Genomic DNA, 19,888 nt, shown 5'->3' with positions numbered 1-19,888 from the left:
CTACACTCGCATAACATCTGCTAAACATGTGTATGTGTCAAATAAAATTTGATTTGAAGGAAGCTACAATCTATCTGTAATATTAAAGCTGATCTACCCCCCTCTCCCAAAAATACAAAAATAAAAGATTGCCTCATTTATTATGTAATTTAAATTGGCCCCATATACTGAGGCAAAGGTTAAGGTCAAAGTTGTAGTTTACGAATGATCTTGGTCCCTTCACCTTGAAGTCAGTCTAGGTAGCCCGTCCTGTAAAGTTAGGATTGTAAATGGAAAACATGGCTGCCTTTTCAGCTAATGGATATCGATAGGAAGCTCCATGACAGGTCCTCAGTTATGAGTGTTAGTTTGTTCTCTGTGGACTCTTATCTCCCAATGAACAAGAACAGGTTCCCAATTAGAGCTTCCTCTCGACACCTCAGTGAGTCATAATCTGTGTCCAAAATGGCACCCTATAACCTATACACTGAGTGTACAAAACATTAGGAACACCTTCCTAATATTGAGTTAAACTCCCTTTTGCCTTCAGAACATGGACTCTACAAATTGTCGAAAGCGTTCCACAGGGATGCTGGCCCATGTTGACTCCAATGCTTCCCACAGTTGTGTCAAGTTGTCTGGATGTGCTTTGGGTGGTGGACCATTCTTGAGACACACGGAAAACTTTTGCAGTTCTTGACACGCTCAAACCGGTGCACCTGGCACCTACTACCATAGCTGTTCAAAGGCGCTTCAATATTTTGTCTTGCCCATTCACCCTCTGAATGGCACACAATCCATGTCTCAATTGTCTCGAGGCTTAAAAATCCTTCTTTAACCTATCTCCTCCACCTTTATCTACACTGATTGAAGTGGATTTAGCAGGTGAGATCAACAAGGGATCATACCTTTCACCTGGATTCCACTGGTCATGGAAAGAGCAGGTGTTCCTAATGTTTTGTACGCTCAGTGTATAGTCCACTACATTTGAACAGTGTCCATATATAGGGAATAAGGTGCCATTTGGTACACAGCCGTACACTCTCCACAAGCATGCACCTTCAAATGTGAAGATGACATTTAATTGGCCCCTTGATTTAAAATGTATAATTTTCTGAGGGTGGCGATGATGACCTGCTAATGACTGGCTGGTGAGACTTGTCTCTGTCAAGAGGCCCCAGTAAGTCATGATAATGGAGAATGAACGGTAGACAAATGGCCTAATGAGAGGAGAGCTTTGACGTGACTAGTTACGAATCACATAATGGTGAGATAATAGACATTACAGGTAAAATAGGGAAATATTTGAGGTAAAATACCTGAAGTAATCAAACCACCAGTAGTTTATAATCACATTTATTTGAGGTCATAGTTTTAATGATACATGACTGATAATAACAACAGTCCATTTTATAATGGTTCCAGAAATATTTTCTGCGTGTTTTTCAGTTTATCCAAGCAGTCACTTCTGAAGTGCATCACATATTCTGGGTTTACATGCTTACTTGCATACATTCGAGGAAGATGTCTGCATTCAAAACTCATTAACTGCTTGATTTCTGTAGACATGCTGTTGCTTGAAGAACATTAGAGACATCTACTGGCCAGAGGTAGGATCAGTTGAATAATGGGAATGGATGGATAAGGTTTGTTTCAGCTTGAGTCTAACCATTTGTGACCTTAGAATTATTAATTAAATAGGCACTGTGCAAAAATCCACACAAAAGTAAACTACTTGACACAGCTGAGAAAAACAGTGGCCCAGTGTTATTCTGATGGTACTTGGACCGCATTTATAGTATTGTTAGGTTCATGTTTGGGCTCCCAAGTAGAGCAGAGGTCAAAGACACTGCATCTCAGTGCTTGAGGCGTCACTACAGACACCCTGGTTCGATTCCAGGCTGTATCACAGCCGGCCGTGATTGGGAGTCCCATAGGGCGGCGCAAAATTGGCCCAGCGTTGGCCGGGTTTGGCCGGGGAAGGTCGTCATTGTAAATAAGAATTTGTTCTTATCTGACTTGTCTAGTTAAATAAAAAATAAATAAATCAATGTTTCAGATGGGGTATCTTACATCGATCTCATACAGTCTCAAGTCTGTAATACAGATAAGATTCTTCTTTGATAATAGATAAGAAATGGGAGGAGCGGACACTTTATTCCCTTTCTGTCTGCACATAATGAGGATTTCATGTCTTGTCCCAGTTCCATCTGTGACAGCTCCATCAATCTGAAGGGCAGAGATGTGGCTGAACTAAGTGGCGTCACTCTCCCCTCCACTTGTTGAGTCCTAAACGGCACCCTATTCCTATGGGGTGCACTTATTTTGACCAGAGCCTATAAGGATCTGGTAAAAAGAAGTGCACTATATTAGGAATAGGGTGCCATTTGAGACGGAATCAGGTGGAGTTTTTAGGAAATGAACCTCTATGATCCATGTCATCAGTATGCTGAAGGGGACATTTATTCTGAGGGCCCCACTGTCTGGATCAGGATTGGGCTGTGTGAGTGAGTGAGTGAGTGAGTGAGTGAGTGAGTGAGTGCGTGCAATATAGGCTACTGGGCTGATTTACTGAGAGTAGCCCTGCCTTGCCCCACTCAAAGACATTACATTAGCATTGATCCTCCACTCCACGCAACATTAAAATCGAGTAGATTAAGAAAGTAGTAGGCTGTAAGGCTAACCTGCCTATTGCCTAATGCAGGGGTGGGCAATTCCAGTCCTCGAGGGCAGTGGCGGTTCTAGCTTGTAGGGCTCCCTGAGCGAACTCCACCTTCAGCGCCCCCCCCATCATTCTGCACTAACTGTAATTTTTATTCAGACATTTGGAACAACACAAATAAATAATCATAACATTTAAAAATATATAAATATACAAATATTTGTCACTCGAGCATCAATACATTACCCATCCCCCAACACTGTCAACCAAGAGTCAAGACTAAACCAATTCACCTCGGTGGTGTAGCAGACTGGTTTTATATTATTCTTAACGATTTCGCACAAACCAGAAAAAAATTCAAAAACATGTCTGTGAAACTATATTCACAGTATTATGAATGAATTGTTTATTCAGTAGCATTTTATAGTGTGACTGACTTTACTAATTGCATTAATATTGTACAAAGTTACAGGTGAACTATTTGATAGATTCCCCTGCTCCCACAACCTCAGGCTTCCAGTGCGGAGACCTGAGATCAACCTACCCCCGCTCCCCTCCCCATCTCGTACTTTTGAGTGGGAGACCTTCCCAGGCAGTGACCTGCCCAGCTCACAAACTAGAATCAGGGCGCCCACTCCGACAAGGTTAATTGACCCACAGTCCCACACGTTGACATGATATCATTGACGTGACGTGAAAAACCGGTCGCGCAAATGTCACCATTCTGATTTTTTTTTTGTGGGTGCCCCGTGCCGCCCTGGGCGGATGCTCAGCGTTCAACAACACAGTGCCTTCAAAGCTCATCAATAAGCTAAGGACCCTGGGACTAAACACCTCCCTCTGCAACTGGATCCTGGACTTTCTGACGGGCCGCCCCCAGGTGGTAAGGGTAGGTAACAACACATCCGCAACGCTGATCCTCAACACAGGGGCCCTTCATGGGTGCGTGCTCAGTCCCCTGTACTCCCTGTTCACTCATGACTGCACGGCCAGGGACGACTCCAACACCATCATTAAGTTTGCCGATGACACAACCAGTGGGCAGGCCTGATCACCGACAACGACGAAACAGTCTATAGGGAGGAGGTCAGAGACCTGGCCGTGTGGTGCCAGGACAACAACCTCCCCCTCAACGTGATCAAGACAAAGGAGATGATTGTGGAAAAAGAGAACCGAGCACGCCCCCATTCTCATCGACGGGGCTCTAGTGGAGCAGGTTGAGAGCTTCAAGTTCCTTGGTGTCCACATCACCAACAAACGAACATGGTCCAAGCACACCAAGACAGTCCTGAAGAGGGCACGACAAAACCTTTTCCCCCTCAAGAGACTGAAAAGATTTGGCATGGGTCCTCAGATCCTCAAAATGTTCTACAGCTGCACCACCGAGAGCATGGTTGCATCACTGCCTGGTATGGCAACTGCTCAGCCTCCGACCACAAGGCATTACAGAGGGTATTGCGAACGGCCCAGTACATCACTGGGGCCAAGCTTCCAGCCATCCAGGATCTCTATACCAGGCGGAATCAGAGGAAGGTCCTAGAAATTGTCAAAGACTCCAGCCACCCTTTTATTTCTTATTCTTATCCATATTTTTTAAAACTGCATTATTGGTTATGGGCTCGTAAGTAAGCATTTCACTGTAAGGTGCATGTGACTAATACAATTTGATGTGATTTATATTAGGATTAATTGGGGGGCATTTGATGGATGAGACCTCACTCACAGACCTAAAGAGTCCTAAAAGAAATACATTCTTATCCAATATCAACAGAATTCCCAAACACGTGATTCCGCTGAATAAACTACTCATCCCACAATGCTACACAGCTGTGGAGTTATTTTGTCCAACCACGTCGTGCACCTACCCGCTGACAAAGTATTTTGATTGGTGTGGCTGCCTCGGGACGGTTGTTGGTAGGAAGTAGCCTACAGATTCTGCCCGCACTCTCACTCAGCTCAATACCGCTGTAGAAATGTGATGGATTAGAGAAATATGTGCCTTGGTTGTCAATATGTTGTTCCCCGGCGTTTTCTATGCGCTTCTGGCGGGGTTTCTCGGGGCTGTCGCATCTTCATCTGCAAAGCTGTCACTTGGAGCCGATTACCTAAAAGGTGTATGTGAAACGGGGCTACGAACATGGGGAGAGCAGCGGAAATTTAGACAACCTGACGAAACTACCGCTTGTGACTGGGTGAGTAATCGCCGCCGTTTAAGTGCCTGAATTATTAACGTGATGGGATTTGGGTGGCTTCTGAATAATGTAGATGTCAATTTGTTAGCAAAGCAATTCGTCCGCGAGTAGGGAAGTTTGGGTTTTCCAGTTATGAGTTTAGGGGTCCAGATTCCAGCTCTTGCGCTCAGCATCTCTCTCTGCTGGACAGGCGCGTGCTGTGTGTCAAGCTCGTGTCGTACACGCGTGATTGAACGACATACCTAGTGCAGTATTACGTCATATATGTTTGTGTTAAAGGAAGATATTTTCATATGTGTACTCTATCATTTTATTTATTGCGGCCAAATGCGAGTCTGGTTTAACATATGAGCAATTTTCCATTCAATGTCAATATCGTATTGTTAATTGGGCTGCTTGAAATTACCTTCATGACGTTGGGTACGTGGTGACATGATTTTAAGGTTGATTTATTAGCCATATTATTTATTTGTATAGCCGTTAGGTAAATGCATGTGAAGAAAAAAATATATATATCAAGACAAATAACTAAAATAGGCCCCAAATCCATGGAATGCAGCTCAACTATTTGATGTGACTCTAGTCCAAAACAACGTTGTTTTCATTCATGTTGTTTGTGTGTGTTTGCTTCAGCTACACATCCCACTGAGGCTGATTTGTGGGGGGCTGCTCTTCGCCTGTAATGCTGTGATGTGGACGTTCCTCGCTAAGGCGCTCCGGTACTCTTCCTCCTCCACCCGAACCACTGTGACCACTACCGCTTCCAACTTCGTATCTTCCGTAAGTACATGTTTCCCTGTGGAAAAGACACTTCGTAAACACTTGTAAATAAGGTATAGGCCTAATAGCCTACAAGTGTATGGTTTGAATTAATAAGCGTAACACAGATTTTCCTTTTTAAGTGTTGTCAGAGAAGTGTAATGTATGAGAAGTGTAATATATGGTGCACTAAATTGAAATGCCTGTATTGTGCCACAGGCCTTTTTGGGGCAGCTTATCTTTGGGGAGACCCAGATTGCGTTGTGGTGGGTAGGAATCTCCCTCACGTTCTCTGGCCTCCTGGTGCTTCAGAGGGCGGCCCCCAACGACCGAGCCAGGAAGGACGAATGACAACCTGTCGGAAAGGCACAACTCATTAAGTGATATAGAAAGAAACCAGTAATGCAACCTATAGCCTACTATCTGTGACAAACAATGGCATTTCTCGGGTGAACGGCAGCCATGGCAACTTTGGAAGGGAAAGCACTGTCAAAACATAAGGAACACAAAGTGATTTGTTTGAAACACTTCGACATCCTCAGCAATGTGTGCTTGCCATCGATTCTTCACCATGCTTACACTCTCCGCTTCAGATCACAAAAGCTTTCATTTTGCTCACCTATCCTAAGATGACACACGCTGTAGACTTCCACACCAACATTGCGTCATCGCATGCTCAAGGTGATGCGTGAACCCGAAGTGATAAGTCTCACAAATGCTGCTACTGCTAGACATGCGCAAATACAGCAAACACATAGATATTCTCATCTCTTACTACAGTATCACACATGACGTGGCTCAGAGAATATACTTCATGGCCTTGATAGGAACTTCTGTTGTGTCATGTTTATAGCCTAATATATTGAGGGCTTGACCCTCACGCATGTTTTGTGGATTCTGAGGAGGTTTGGCCTTGCCTGCCTTTTTTTATAGCAAATGTCTAAAAGAAAGTTCCTAACAAGGTCTAAACCCAAGTAAGTCGAACCAAAGTACACAAATATGTTGATCCTGCCTGGTATCCACTGTAACCACAGCAAGGCTCTGTCAATGCAATGTGAAGTCAAACTGCTAAAGTGGCCCGAAAAAATTGTGACCTTCTCAGCTGCCTGTAAAGTAATACGGTTTAGTTCACTCCAAAATCAAAATATGTAAGACATTTTCAAACCTCAAAAGTGGTCTAATGTTGAGATGAGACCAACTCCAATGAATGGAAAGGATAGGCACCGTCTAACTTAATAATTTTTAGAGGGTGCCTGTCTTTCCAATTCATTTGGAGTTGAGGTACAGAGCTGGATCTACACAGTAGACGGCCTGGACTTCTTGACATTAGCCCACGTCTGACCTCAACTTAAATGTTGGAGTGAACTATCGCTTATTTCCTTTGGCAGAAGGGAATTAATTTGACTTAATTCTGACTTAATAGGGTGTCCAAACAACAGTTACTCCAATGTCTGGCCTTTTAATTGAGTGCCACCAGCTTTTGTGTTTCAGCTGTAGACCTGTGTCACGTATAATGTCCATCCTAGTTTTCCATTGCAATTAAACCCAGTTTGATGTTATCCTCGGGGTAAGGGAACCATCCCGTAGCACAGTCCCTCCCTCTGCATCTTCCAAGACTTCCAAAAGGTCAAACGTTGCTGTGGGGTTTTCGAACCAAACTACAGAAAGTGGTGTTCTATAAACTAGCATGTTTGTACTCCAACAGTGTACTTCCCTGACATTCCTTAACACTGTGATGTGCTATTGTGGAAATGGGCTTTGTGCGTAATACCGACAACAAACGTTACTGTAGACAGGAGTTTGACTTTACAACTTTACTATACGATCAAACTTTGCTGTTTTTTTTAATACATATCAAATGCATGCAACAACTAATAGTAGCTACCTGTATTCTGACTGTATCTATTAGACGATGATGATGTGTCTGTATAAATGCAGAAGAACGCACACTATGAAATCGATTCTCCTTCCAGTTGCAGTACATTACAGACTGCAGGTTGTGTGTGTAATGTAATCTACTTCCCTGGCAATGTGACTATCTATGCTATTGAATCAGGACGGGAGAAATTGGTGCCGAACATTTCTCCTGTGTTCTCAAGTCAGATAAACATTTACGTCACCGTCACCGAGGGCAAGAGGAATCAAATGCATTAGAATAGTGGTTACATGAAACTCCTTTTGTTCGCCAGCCCCTGAATGGGTCACATTTGTTTGAACGAGTATACTGTAGATATGGATATTATAAACTGTAGAGATTAGTTTGGGAGGTGCATATGACTGACCTGATAAACTCTGTGTTCCTGATTAGTGCAGCACGGGGGCCCTACAGGAGGAATAAAGAAAGGGAATGTATTATAAATAATGTATTATTAAGAATCCTTGAAATGGTTACTTGGACAAGCCACCTCCCCATCCTTTGAATATGTTGCTCTTAAATTGTGTATGATAAGTGAGGAAGTCTCAGAAAATGGCTGTTAGCCAATAGAATTAGATTGCACATACTGCTGCTGTGTCTGACAAACTGTCATAATTTCTTGGACAACAGATGCAGAGAGAAACAACAGGTGTTTGGGCAGACCTAAATCTATTTTTATTTATAAACCATATCTAGTCTAACAACCTATTTTAAACTAACATTTGTAAGTGTCAATATTTTCAATTTGATGGTGCACAATGTTGAATAAACCTCATCTAGGAAAGTGAACTTATGTTGATCTAAAATTAAACAACCATCAATGGAAAGAGCTCCACATCCAGGCAGCATTTTTAAGATTACAGTCCAGTAAACTTCTCAGATTAGCTAATAAATTGACTCTGACAAAGGCCAGTGTGCTATTAGCATACCAAGTAAAGCATACAATAAATTGAAACTGTACAGAGAAAATAGACCTATGAAAACATAAAAGGTCATTCAGAATGCAACACTACACTCCCGATTCCACAGATACAGTATAGTGTCTACCTGGATACAGTCTTAAAGGGGATAGTTCACTCAAACTCTCACTTTATCTACTAAAAAATATTGAGTGAACAATCCCTTTAATAAGACAAATTAATATTGACAGACGGACGACCATTTTTGAAAAAACAATACATTTATTGTAAATTTCCATATGAAAGTAACTTAAACTTTTGCATTCAGATAAACATTTCAAAGAGATGCACATTGGGAATCATCTATTTACAGCAAGTGTGTGTTTAAAAAGTGTATAAATAGAGACATGAGAGAATACCAGTCCCTTTGTCAGAACAGAATAGGATAGATTTGACAACTTCCCAGCATATCCTGTGTTAATGAGTAGGACGCGGTCTTAGCGCTTCTGATCTGATTGATAGTAATTAAAAGGGTAGACTGAGCAAATTGACATTGCCACAAGCAGCACCACAGATATTGAGATGAGTGAGATGCAAAACTTCACTCACACAGTACCTGTGCATGGGTTCTCAGCGGTATGGAGTTTAGCCTCGCTCTTCCAACGAGCTTAGTTGCAGAAATTGACCCACTATGCGGTTTACTTTGTGCATCTGTGTCATATGGAGGAGTCCACCTTTAATGTAATGAAAGGGGCTAGGGTAACATGAGCTTTAAACCAGCCTCTTCCTAAGGAACCTCGTATACCCTTATTACACCAGTCTCTCCTCAAAGAGACTCTGGCACAGACGGACATGAATCAGATTCAAGAACTTCCCACTCCAGTACACAGATCTACAAATTATTAATACATGCCTGTGAGGCATACTGATATTGTACATGATCAGCTGATAATTAGTTGGAAAGGCAAACTGGAATGAGCTGAAAAAGCACATTTTAAATTATAAAATAAATCAGTCTGGTTGGAGAAGCATTCATTCTGATGAGATAGTCAACTTTTAAAAACCACAGTATTTGATAGTCACTACAGAGATAATAAGGGTTCATCAGTTCAAGCAGAAGATGGCAGTATTGAGATGTAGGTAGGTTAGAGTGTACCACTTTAAAAGAAAAAATGGGCATCAAATCAGAAAGAGACAGTAGTAGATTTGATTGAAGCATCTTAAACTTTAAAAAGTCACCCATTCGGTAAAAAAAGAAACTACTTAGAAAAGGTGACTATTACAATACAAGTCACTAAAAGTAGCATTACATTCAATCTTAATTGATTCTTTATAATATAGCACAAATCTACAAACGTGGTCCATACACACTTGAAATGGCATCTATGCCTTGCCAATGCACTCTATTCTAAATTTAATTAGCAAACAATTTAGTTTGATGAATACATAACCATTGTTCATACAGTGAGGGTCGTAAAACCAGAGAACATGTCAGCAAATATATTCCACATAAATTAAGCTGTCTCAAATGGCACTCTATTCCCTACACAGTACATTACTTTTGACTACAGCCCTGTGGGCCTGGTCAAAAGTAGTGCACTCTATTGGGAACAGAGTGCCATTTGGGACACAAGCCATAGCCGTTCTATTCGTCACCAACAGCCCATGTTCTTTCTACAGTAAGGCTCGTGAACACAATTGATTGTGTAATAATTTTCTCTTGATTGTTTGCAATCGATGCCTCGGGGCAATTAGGCAATCTACTTCGACTGCTATGTATCTAGGAGACCGGTCTGTGTCTAAGTTTGAATTAGCTAGCATTGTACACAATGGTGACTTTTTAAAAAAGGACTAGGAAGTATGGTCTTTCAGTCTTCAATGCACATGTTCCACTGGCCTAAATTGCATCACCAATGTTTGCTCCACAAAGCTTAACTGTGCCAGATTCATAAACAGAATGTCAAGCCGATAACCTGTTTTTGACATGACATTTACAAATTCCATTCAGTGAACACAGGGAATTACACTTAGGTGCATGCTTCTGTTAAAAACAAAAGTTGAAAATAATATGTACATTTCATTGACCAGTTAGGTTATTGGGTGACCAATTGAAAAATCTCAGAGGGCATCGTGATCATTTTTCTATAGAAACAGTTGTCACATACACCAACCAGTAAGACATCATGCCACACAGTGGAACAACAGAACCATCCACGGCCACCAGCCGGTTCCACAGTTGGACTTTTAATTCATTGTTGTTCCCAATCTCATTTCAGCCTGTCCTTGGAGGGGACCCGTCCTGCACATAGACATGTGCAGGAAGCAAATACCCTATTCAACTTAAACTTGAGATTACAAAAATCTCTTTACCCAATTTCAATTGTCTTATAAGGCAACGAATCTGCAGCTTGCAGGAAAAGATTTGGCTGTTCTAAACCGCAAACGTAATGCCTTGTGGGCCGTTAGTACTCCAACAGTGTGGCGCTGGCACCAAAGCTATAGCTTACACCATATAGGCTACATTATGGAAAGGCAGAGGTACTGCTACATTGGAAGACAAAATCTGCCTTTCGGAACTGATTGGCTTTTCAGGGGACGAAAACCATATGAATTCAGCTCATGCGTTTGCTTCGTTTAAGCCTAGTCCTTAAACAGGAAATGACAAAATACAGGAAATACTTGGGTTTAAGAGCATTTCCATTTCCGTTTCTATCCCAAAGGCAAAACCCAGTTTTTAGTCAGCTCAGATACAGGCTCTGGCCAGGTTACATCAGTAAGTGCTTTCTTCAATGGTAAAACGTGAGAAAAGCAGAGGGGCATTTTACAGTTCATGGTTTTGTAGGGCTTGGCAGTGATCGTAAACAGAAGGGAAATAGATATTACTTCATACAGATATCCAAATGTGTGGCAGGTATTCAAAACAAGCAGAAAAAAATATTTTTTTCACAAAGAAGAAAAATGACCAAAAACAGAAAAGAAGAAAGGGTCATAACAGTTCATGCTCAGTGAAGCCAGGCGGTGGGAAGACTATCGCCCCGTACGCGTCATCAGTCCGCACTCTGAAAGACAAGCTGGTAGCACGGGTGCTGGAGCATGGCTTCCCGTCTCAGACAACGTACTGGTAATAGTCTGCCTTCCCGTGGTCAGGTGTTGCAAAGGGACTTAGCCAGGCTATAGAGAACGGATGGCCAAATACCACCCTCATGTTCATCCACCTTGTCCTTTTAGCCCATCTCCTCTCCTCCTTTTTCAACTGCTCTATGCCCTGTAGATAAGATCCAAAAAACATCAGCAACATAATCCTGGCTATTTACCGTATACTTCTTCGGGACAGTTCTCTTAAGACCCTCAAATAAAGCTACAGGCAATATGAATCTAAGCACTAAGCAGCGGGGTTGGGGTCAATTCCATTTAAACTCAGGAAGTCAACTGAAATTCTAATTCCAGTTTACTTCCTGAATTGAAATTGACACCCAACCCTGCTAAACAGCGACAGTTCAGAAGGTAGAGAGGAGCACTGAGTGAGTGAGGGAGTGAATGGGAGCAAAGGGATGCTGGTGGTGGTGTTCAGTTCACTTACTGTCTCATCGGCACAGATGGAATGGACCTGGGTCCCAAACATCACTGAGGTAAAAATGAGGAAGAGGAGTCCCTCAAAGCAGAGGAGGATGAGGAGGATGACGGTCGCTGGAGGAGAGAATGTACTGCACTCTTGGGAGGGCCGAGGGAGGGAGGAGAAGGGAGAGAAAGGTTTAAACTGGAGGGCACTGATGGTCTGGAAGCTGAGGACAGGTGGGCTGGATTCCCTCTCATCAGGTAAGTATTATCTTAAGACTCTTAAGACTCAAGGAAAGGTGAGCCAAAAGTTGAAATCTTGTATGTATCAGGTAAATTGACCAATTAAGTCATGCTCTAACAAAGTAAGCCAATCAAAGGATGTGAAATGAGAACAATCTGGGTACTGGAGAGGAAGACAACATGACACTTGAAGAAATGGAAATAAATAGTTACAAATGGAAACCACAACACCAAATCCATTAAATGTGTTTCTCTGTTGCAGACTTGCCACAATGTTAAAAACAGTATGGTGGATTTGGCATAGCATGCTAATACATAGCGGAAAACAGCATGGTACTCACTCGTCCAGTCCGACTCAAAGCAGAAGATAAAATGAAAGGCAACCATGACCAGGGCATGGAGGGATATCAGTGCAATGTACATCTGAAGGGAGACAAAGAATATCGTAGTAGCATTACATTATTTAACCGTGCAGTACTCTTATTTTGTCAAGATTTTGAATAATGTGATGTATTGGTGAATGTGAGGGAAAGTTTACAGGTTTTGTAGGAGGAGATGGATAGTTGAATTAGTCAGCGTTAACTAAAAGGTTTGAATGCTTGGACACCAGCAACATCTCATGTGAGAGAGTGAATAACGGCGTGTAGTGAATGTAAGTCGGAGTCACTCGAGGCTACATCTCATGTGAGGGAGTGAACAACGGCGTGGAGTGAATGTATGTTTTGAGTAATAGGAGCATGTCGGAGTCGCTCGAGGCTACACACTCACTGTGAAAAGCACAAAGAATTTCTGGTTCTTCTCTCCTACGCAGTTGTTTACCCATGGGCAATGGTGGTCCATCTTCTTGATACAGCGTTTGCACACACTGCGAGGAGCACGCACACGAGGAGATGACATGAAAGCAGGGTATAGCCACATACAGAAGAGGCCTGGAAATATGGTCCAAACCGTGACCTACACACGCTGCTCCTTCTGGGTGCATGAAGACCAGCCAGAATGCATAGTTAATTATCAGTCAACTCAAAACACACACCAACGCAGCAGAGAGAGAGAGGGGAGAGACCCACACCACCCCTAGTTGCACAGTACACACTGTCTGCATCCCAAATGGCACTCTATTCCCTATGTAGTGCTCTACTGTTGACCAGAGCCCTATATAGGGAATAGGGTTCCATTTGGGACAAACACCATGTATACATTGGAGGTGAGAGACGGGAATAACCTCTAAGCTGGATTGTACTCTCCATCACACAAGGGAGTCAGGGGACGTATATTGTCAGTCTGCTACCCTCAGATATCTTAACTAGGCCCTGAGACATCATCAATCGATCAATCATCTGCCCTATGGAGCTGCAAAGGCTGCAATATGCTTAAATAGAGGTGCTCTGATACCATGGCATTCTCCGAAGGTGGAACAAGCGTATAGTATAAATATCATGATACCATCCTGTATGTCACATCAATTGACATTATTTTGATACAAATATAAATACCAAGTGTTGCTTCTTTTTCCTAATTCCACTTTGTTTTTAGCCAGTTCCGTCCCTTGAAACTAGGTTCAAAGCACTTCAAAGTCCGAGGAACTCCTTCTTAGCCATCTAGTAAGTACCAGTGGGTATAGGTAATGCAGCAGGACTGAGGCTGAACAACATTGGTGGGAAAGAACATTTGAAGAAAACAAGTGAAATTAGGACTGGGCTCTCTAGACCAGTCCTGTACAGAACCTGCAGTGGTGAGCTCTGTCGGGCTTGATACTGCAACACTTGGGACATTTGTAGACCACCTGACCGGGCTTGAGCTGCAGGCTCTCTATAAACTCCTTGGTCGCGTTCCCTTTAGGCACCGCACCCTGGGAGAGAGGCACGGGTTAGGACAGGGGCATTCATTGATATCTGAAAACCAATACACAGTTTCCAAGTTCTCTACAAGCAGGTTCTCTTGGGAAGACAACTTATTTCAAGATTGAAAGCTCAACATTTGACAGTTTTCGCCTGAGTCCCCACTCAATAACATCTCCTTTCTCCTGAAGTGTGCACTCGTTCACTACTGCCCACAAATCTAAAAGCATTGGATTGGTGGAGGCATGGGCTAGTGGGAATGTCCTAGAAGAAAAAGAAACGCACACCTATTAAGACGTGGTGCTGGCTAGCGGAGTAGAAAACTTGAAAATAAAAGAGAGCCGCACACTCTAGGAGCTCAGATGCAAAAATGTAATTACCAGCGTTTCGACAGCCAAGCTGTCTTCATCAGGGTAGTGGGAATGTCCACCATATGATTTTTAATTCCAGTCATTTCCTTTTAAATCAGTGAAGGGACGTGAACAAGTGCACACTTTTGGGGGAAGGAGAGACAATTGGAAGAAAGCTACAGAATCACTGACAGACAGAGACAGCCAGACTAACCGGGTCTGTGCACATGGCCCGGGCGTGTGAGGCCAGGGCGAGGAAGGCGAGGACACTGAACAGTGCACCGTTGATTAGACTATAGAGCAGGTTCTTGGCAGGCAGCAGCACGACAAAGAGCACCACGAACTCGGCATAGAACACCAGACACCAGGTGATGACGCCGCATACGATGCCGCAGCAGTCGCGGATGAACCACATGGTGTCGGAGTGGGGGAGGGTTGGGGGAGGGGCGCAGTGCTCGGGCTGCAGGTAGCCGGCTTGCCTCTCGATGTCCCTGCAACGGTTTGCCTGGCTCTTCCTCATTCTAGAGCGGCCGCAGCTCTCGCCGCATGCTGCGGGAAGAGAAGGGTTTGGGACGGTTAGGGATAGGCTACAGATACAGGTGTGTCAATGAAGTGATGTCTGACGTGCCAATGTTTCATCGCATTTCCTGTGTCGTTGGTATGAGTTATAGTGTAAATATATAGAGGGGGAAGTGACAAACTACAGGTGTATAGAGAAGAGAGAAGGAAGTGAGGCGTCAATGTTTCATTGTCTGTGCAGACAGTATTGTTGGAATGTGGTCTCTTTTCTGTTATGTTTGAACGTGGCGTTGTGGACTGTAAAAAAAATATTTAAAAAATAAAAGGCTAGACACCTAGATAATGTGCCGTCTTTTAATATAAACTTATCTGAACCGTGGCGACGTATCAGCTTTGACATGCAAATCAATCGTCTGTGCAAACAGACGATAACGGACAAAGGGAGTGAGGGAAGAGACGGCGGGGGAGAGTTTATGAAGTCTGTTTAAATATTCTGAAGTCTTTAATTCAATTACCCTGGTCAAAATGTCCCTGGGGTCAGTTTTGGCCCACATTCACTAGAAACAGGAAGTCAGGGTAATAAAAATTGCCTATATGTCCAAACATATTAAGAAACAGCCTTACAAGTTAAAAACAGCTGAGTATTCCTAAAATAAACACCACTGCCTTTCAAATGTATTAAAATCAATCAAATGTGTTTTATAAAGCTCTTTTTTACATCAGCAGGTCACAAAGTGCTCATACAGATACCAGCATAAAACCCCAAAGTGCAAGCAATGCAGATGTAGAAGCACAGTGGCTTTCATCCATCCACATGGTCAATTCACTGGTATTTTCTGTGTAATCTCACTTTTATGATTAGCCATACTAGCTTAATTGAGTTTTAGCCAAATCGGCTTACGGGGAACCCTGATGCAACTGACATATTCCTGCCAAAAACCGTTTTTATATCATGTTTGTAAAAGCCCACTATTCGGGCATCCTTAACAGCGTCGTCTGCGTTAGGGGAGCGTTTATCCGGGTTAGGCCGTCATTGTAAAATAAGAATTTGTTAACCTTTATTAGTCAGTTAAATCAACATTTTAAAAAACAATGAGGTACCAATGACATTAGTGTTGGGCGATGTCCAAACGTTGTTGACATACGATTTATAAACTGGGTGGTTCGAGCCCTGAATGCTGATTGGCTGACAGCCGTGGTATATCAGACCGTATACCACGTGTATGACATCAAATTTATTTTTTACAGCTCTAATTATTAGCAATGAGGTACCTCAGGGTTTATGGTATATACTGTGTTGTGTCGTGCCTAAGAACAGCCCTTAGCCGTGGTATAGTGGCCATAAACCACACCTCATCGGGCATATTGTATCAGAACAACCCGTAGGTGAATCAATGTTGAGAGATGACGGAGGGTGTCACTCCCATAAAGTGAACAAACTGTTCATTGAAACCCAATAAGTCAGGAACCTCACAGAAAAGTTGTACTATAAACATCTCTGGCCGCTGCATAAATCCAGTGACAATCTGTTACCAAGGACGATGCTACATAATGAATTGACTTATAGCTGCTTCGGGATTTGTACACAAGCAAAAGCACTGTCAAGAAAAACACTGAGGCAAGCATCGATTAGCTATTATCTGCTAAATCAAAGCTCTTTTGTGGTTGACTAGAAGTGGGAGTGTATAAACTCCACCACTGAACGACATGCTGCTGTTATCCTGAAGAAACTGATTGACTATAGTATCGTCTTTGTCTTACAGCAGAAACTCCTTTCACAAAATACTGCCATTCTATTTTGCCATTCAAGACAGCAGTAATTGACAACAGTCACCCATTTAGCCAAAGTCTCTGAATTCAAGCGAGACTCCAGTATCAATAAACATAATGTCTAATAGATATGACACTAAACAACTTCAATGGGCCAAATTAACCATTATGGAAGATTGGATTGTGAGCACTACACTGTATGAGCTCTATACAGCTGAATGTTTAATAAATGATTTATGGGGCTGCAGGACGCCCTGCTGCTTGGATGCCTCCAACAGTAATTAATACAACTGAGGAATGATGGCAGACACAGAGGAAGAGAGCACAGGATAATGGGAGTGAAAGCTGGGAGTTGAGGAGGGATGTGGCTCAATAGGATGAAATAGCAGTTCATTAACAGGCTGGTGTGATTTACGTTAATAAGCGCTGCTGGCAGCCCCTTGACTTACATAAGCATGTCTAGGGTCTTATCTAATGGTCTAGATTTAACGTAGTAAGCCTTTGCTATGTCGATTACAATGATCAGTCGTGTCCTTAGTTTAATTGTTAAAATGTTGTATTTCGATGAACAATAAACAGCAAATGGTTGTATCAAGAACCTTGTATAAAGTTTTCAGTATGGAAATCCCAAAGCAGATAAGTACCGTTACTCTGGCGCACGAGAAATCTGAAAGATTTTCTGCAGTTGAAGAGATGCAATCCTAGGCAAAAGGCCGGCAGATGGCGATATTGATCTGGTATTGACGGTATTGCAATCATATCTATTCATTTGGAGATTTTTCTAACAAAAAAAATCAACTGACAGTAATAGTAAAATGACCAAAATGGAATAAAAATGGTAAATTAACCCGTCAAGTCACAATCACCGTTATTGAGCTAGAATTGCAAAGTAACATGGATTCATTAGCTAGCTATACTCATGAAAATCCTCTCGATTCTGTCAGATTCAGAATATAATGCTAGCTAGCTAGGTAGTAGGCAGACACTAGGCTACTTTACTGTAGTGTATGTGGGAGACACCAGGGGATTGTGGGGTGGGGTGGGGGGGATTGTGGGGTGGGGGGGGGGATTGTGTAGTCTAGTGCATTTGTGTGTAGGTAGGTCCAAGGATTAGCGTTGTTTCACATATTTGGTGGCTTGATTTAGCTAGTAATAAGCTTGCTAATTTAGTTAGCTAGCGAGGTAACGTTTAGAAACAACCATGATAATTTCAACTCACCCCTTTCGTGGTCGAGGAAAGAATTTTCAGAGAACAGTCCTCTTTTTGATTGTCTGGCACGCTAACGTTAGCTAGGGGACACCATTCACAACAGCAAGTCGTAGTTGATTGTAGATAGTTAGGTAACTAGTTATCCTTGCGAGCGTGGGGTTAGTTGGCAGTACACCCCCAAGGAGGATGTGTCTCGCGATTCACACTTAACGTGTCGAGTCCATCGTTAAACTACAAAACCATTTGGTTTCGATGTTCCGGGTATTCATATGGAAATTACCATACGTGCAGACCTCCTGGTTGGGTGGGTGCCCGTTTCCCTCATTACTTAATCTAGAAAGATCTTTGGCAAGCAAGGAACAAACGGAGGAAAAAACAGGAAGTGCCCTGCCTTCCGTGCACAAGATTTATATGAGCTCCAAAGGTTCTCTGGCGTTCCAAACACCTGAGGTTGCCCCTTAGTTAACAGTATCTTTGTTGCCTCTGCTAGGAACATATATCTCTACCAATCTACTTAAAACCGACCTAGGATATCAGTGTAACTAATAGTTTAAAGGCCGACAGGTGGCGATATGAGTCGTTTCATCGTACCGTCCAAAGCAAACGCATGCAGCTGTCTATATAGTGTATGCATATCCCCCAGTGGAGCAGTTCGTACATCAAACATTCTCCAATCCGGATGCAAATGCATTGATTTCCTCCTTAACTCGATTTAATTGCAAGAAGGAATAAGGAATGTAAAAAAACGTGGAAAATATACATTACTTTCTTTATTAAATACTTTTTCACCACCATGCTAGTGGCTAATGCTACTTCCTGATGATCTGCCCTGTATTCAGCCAGGGGTAAACAACAGACTACTGCAACCTGATTGGCTGAATGCGATACAGAACATGTAGGGGTGTATTCATTATAGAAACGTTTACTGTTTAATAGCCAAACGGAAGCAGACGAAACGGGGAGGGACCTACCTGAATTTGTCAAATAGAAAACTCTCATTTGCGTTTTCCATTTGGAGAACCTTTTGCAACAGAATCAGCTTAATGATTACACACCAGGACTAGCATTCCTAGGCATTAGGCACTCTAGCACGGTTGTGGAAAGTGGTGTTTTACAAAGAAAGTACGCATATTTCCCCCACTTTCTCGCCATTAAATCGAGTTGAGGAATAAATGTTTTATGTATGAACCAGTCCATGGGGGAGTGTATAGCTGGCTGCATGTGATTCCATTTGGACGGTAAGATGAAACTACTCAATATCGCCATCTGCCGGTCTTTGGGCTCTGTAGCTAAGTCAATTTAAACTCCCACTGCACGATAAAGTAGTCCTAGTAAATCTATTTTCCTCGCCTTTGAGAAATAGCTATTACTATTTTGTTCATAAAAATATGTCCAAATTAAACATAGCAGTAGTCGAAGAAAAATCTGCCCCCAAAAATTCTGAGTTTGATTATCTGATTATCTGAAAGGCTACAAAGTACCAATTCAAACGGTCCAAAAAAAACCATACTAAAATGTGTGCAGTAGAATCGAATGGTAATGTGTTAATTTGTACACAGATCCAAGAACAATCTAAATAGGTTCAGGCACTGAGGTATAATAAGAAGATTTTTTTTTTATCTATGCCTTTTTGAAGCTCTTTTTGCCGAAAAGGTGTATATAATGCATGGTTTATCGGTAGGTTTCATTCTGAAAGATATTGCTTAATGCTCATGTTTAGTTCTTTTTTTTGCGTGAAATAATTGTCCCAGATGAGGGCTACCTGGAGTTTTTTTGTTGATTGGTGAGTGCATTGTTGCTTCTGGTTGAGTACAGTATAATTCTAATATGAGGGACTCTGGAGGTAGTGTTGTATCGAGTCATCTATGATTAATCGCCCTCTTCCTGTCCCCATCCTAGCTCTGCCAATGCCACAACAGAGTTTGGGGGTAGGGGTGCCAATGCCACAACAGAGTTTGGGGGTAGGGGTGCCAATGCCACAACAGAGTTTGGGGGCC

The 19,888-nt window shown here is 42.5% G+C and overlaps 1 protein-coding gene across 2 annotated transcripts; it reads right to left on the bottom strand.

Annotated features, from left to right (window-relative positions):
- Positions 1–1,319: 1,319 nt before the first annotated feature.
- Positions 1,320–18,474, bottom strand: LOC115131748 (palmitoyltransferase ZDHHC3-like). 2 transcript variants are annotated; one of them, XM_029663703.2, is made up of 8 exons: positions 17,901–18,474; positions 14,607–14,941; positions 13,929–14,053; positions 12,973–13,069; positions 12,546–12,627; positions 11,987–12,117; positions 7,875–7,915; positions 1,320–5,947 (listed from the first exon to the last, which is right to left on the bottom strand). In XM_029663703.2, exons 2-8 carry the CDS (start codon positions 14,910–14,912, stop codon positions 5,782–5,784), a joined length of 948 nt encoding a protein of 315 aa, XP_029519563.1. In that variant the 5' UTR covers positions 14,913–14,941; positions 17,901–18,474; the 3' UTR covers positions 1,320–5,781. The 2 variants fall into 2 exon arrangements, with proteins under 2 accessions (XP_029519563.1, XP_029519564.1); XM_029663704.2 differs by lacking the exons at positions 1,320–5,947; positions 7,875–7,915 and adding an exon at positions 8,669–11,671 and having other exon boundaries at positions 17,901–18,461.
- Between the last annotated feature and the right edge of the window lie 1,414 nt (positions 18,475–19,888).

Source organism: Oncorhynchus nerka, linkage group LG7 (genome assembly GCF_034236695.1).
Source record: "Oncorhynchus nerka isolate Pitt River linkage group LG7, Oner_Uvic_2.0, whole genome shotgun sequence".
In the NCBI taxonomy this organism is placed as follows: Eukaryota; Metazoa; Chordata; class Actinopteri; order Salmoniformes; family Salmonidae; genus Oncorhynchus; species Oncorhynchus nerka.
The sequence above is the reverse complement of the archived record's forward strand: the minus strand, read 5'-3'. Positions and strand labels throughout refer to the sequence as shown.

What these genes read in the sequence shown, in the direction of transcription:
- LOC115131748 (XM_029663703.2), bottom strand. Translation starts at nt 14,912, where the DNA reads ATGAGGAAGAGCCAGGCAAACCGTTGCAGGGACATCGAGAGGCAAGCC. An exon ending in GACAGAGCTCACCACTGCAG is followed by an intron (nt 13,070 to 13,928) that starts GTTCTGTACAGG and finishes TGCTCCTCGCAG; the next exon opens with TGTGTGCAAACGCTGTATCA. An exon ending in AATTCTTTGTGCTTTTCACA is followed by an intron (nt 12,628 to 12,972) that starts GTGAGTGTGTAG and finishes GTCTCCCTTCAG; the next exon opens with ATGTACATTGCACTGATATC.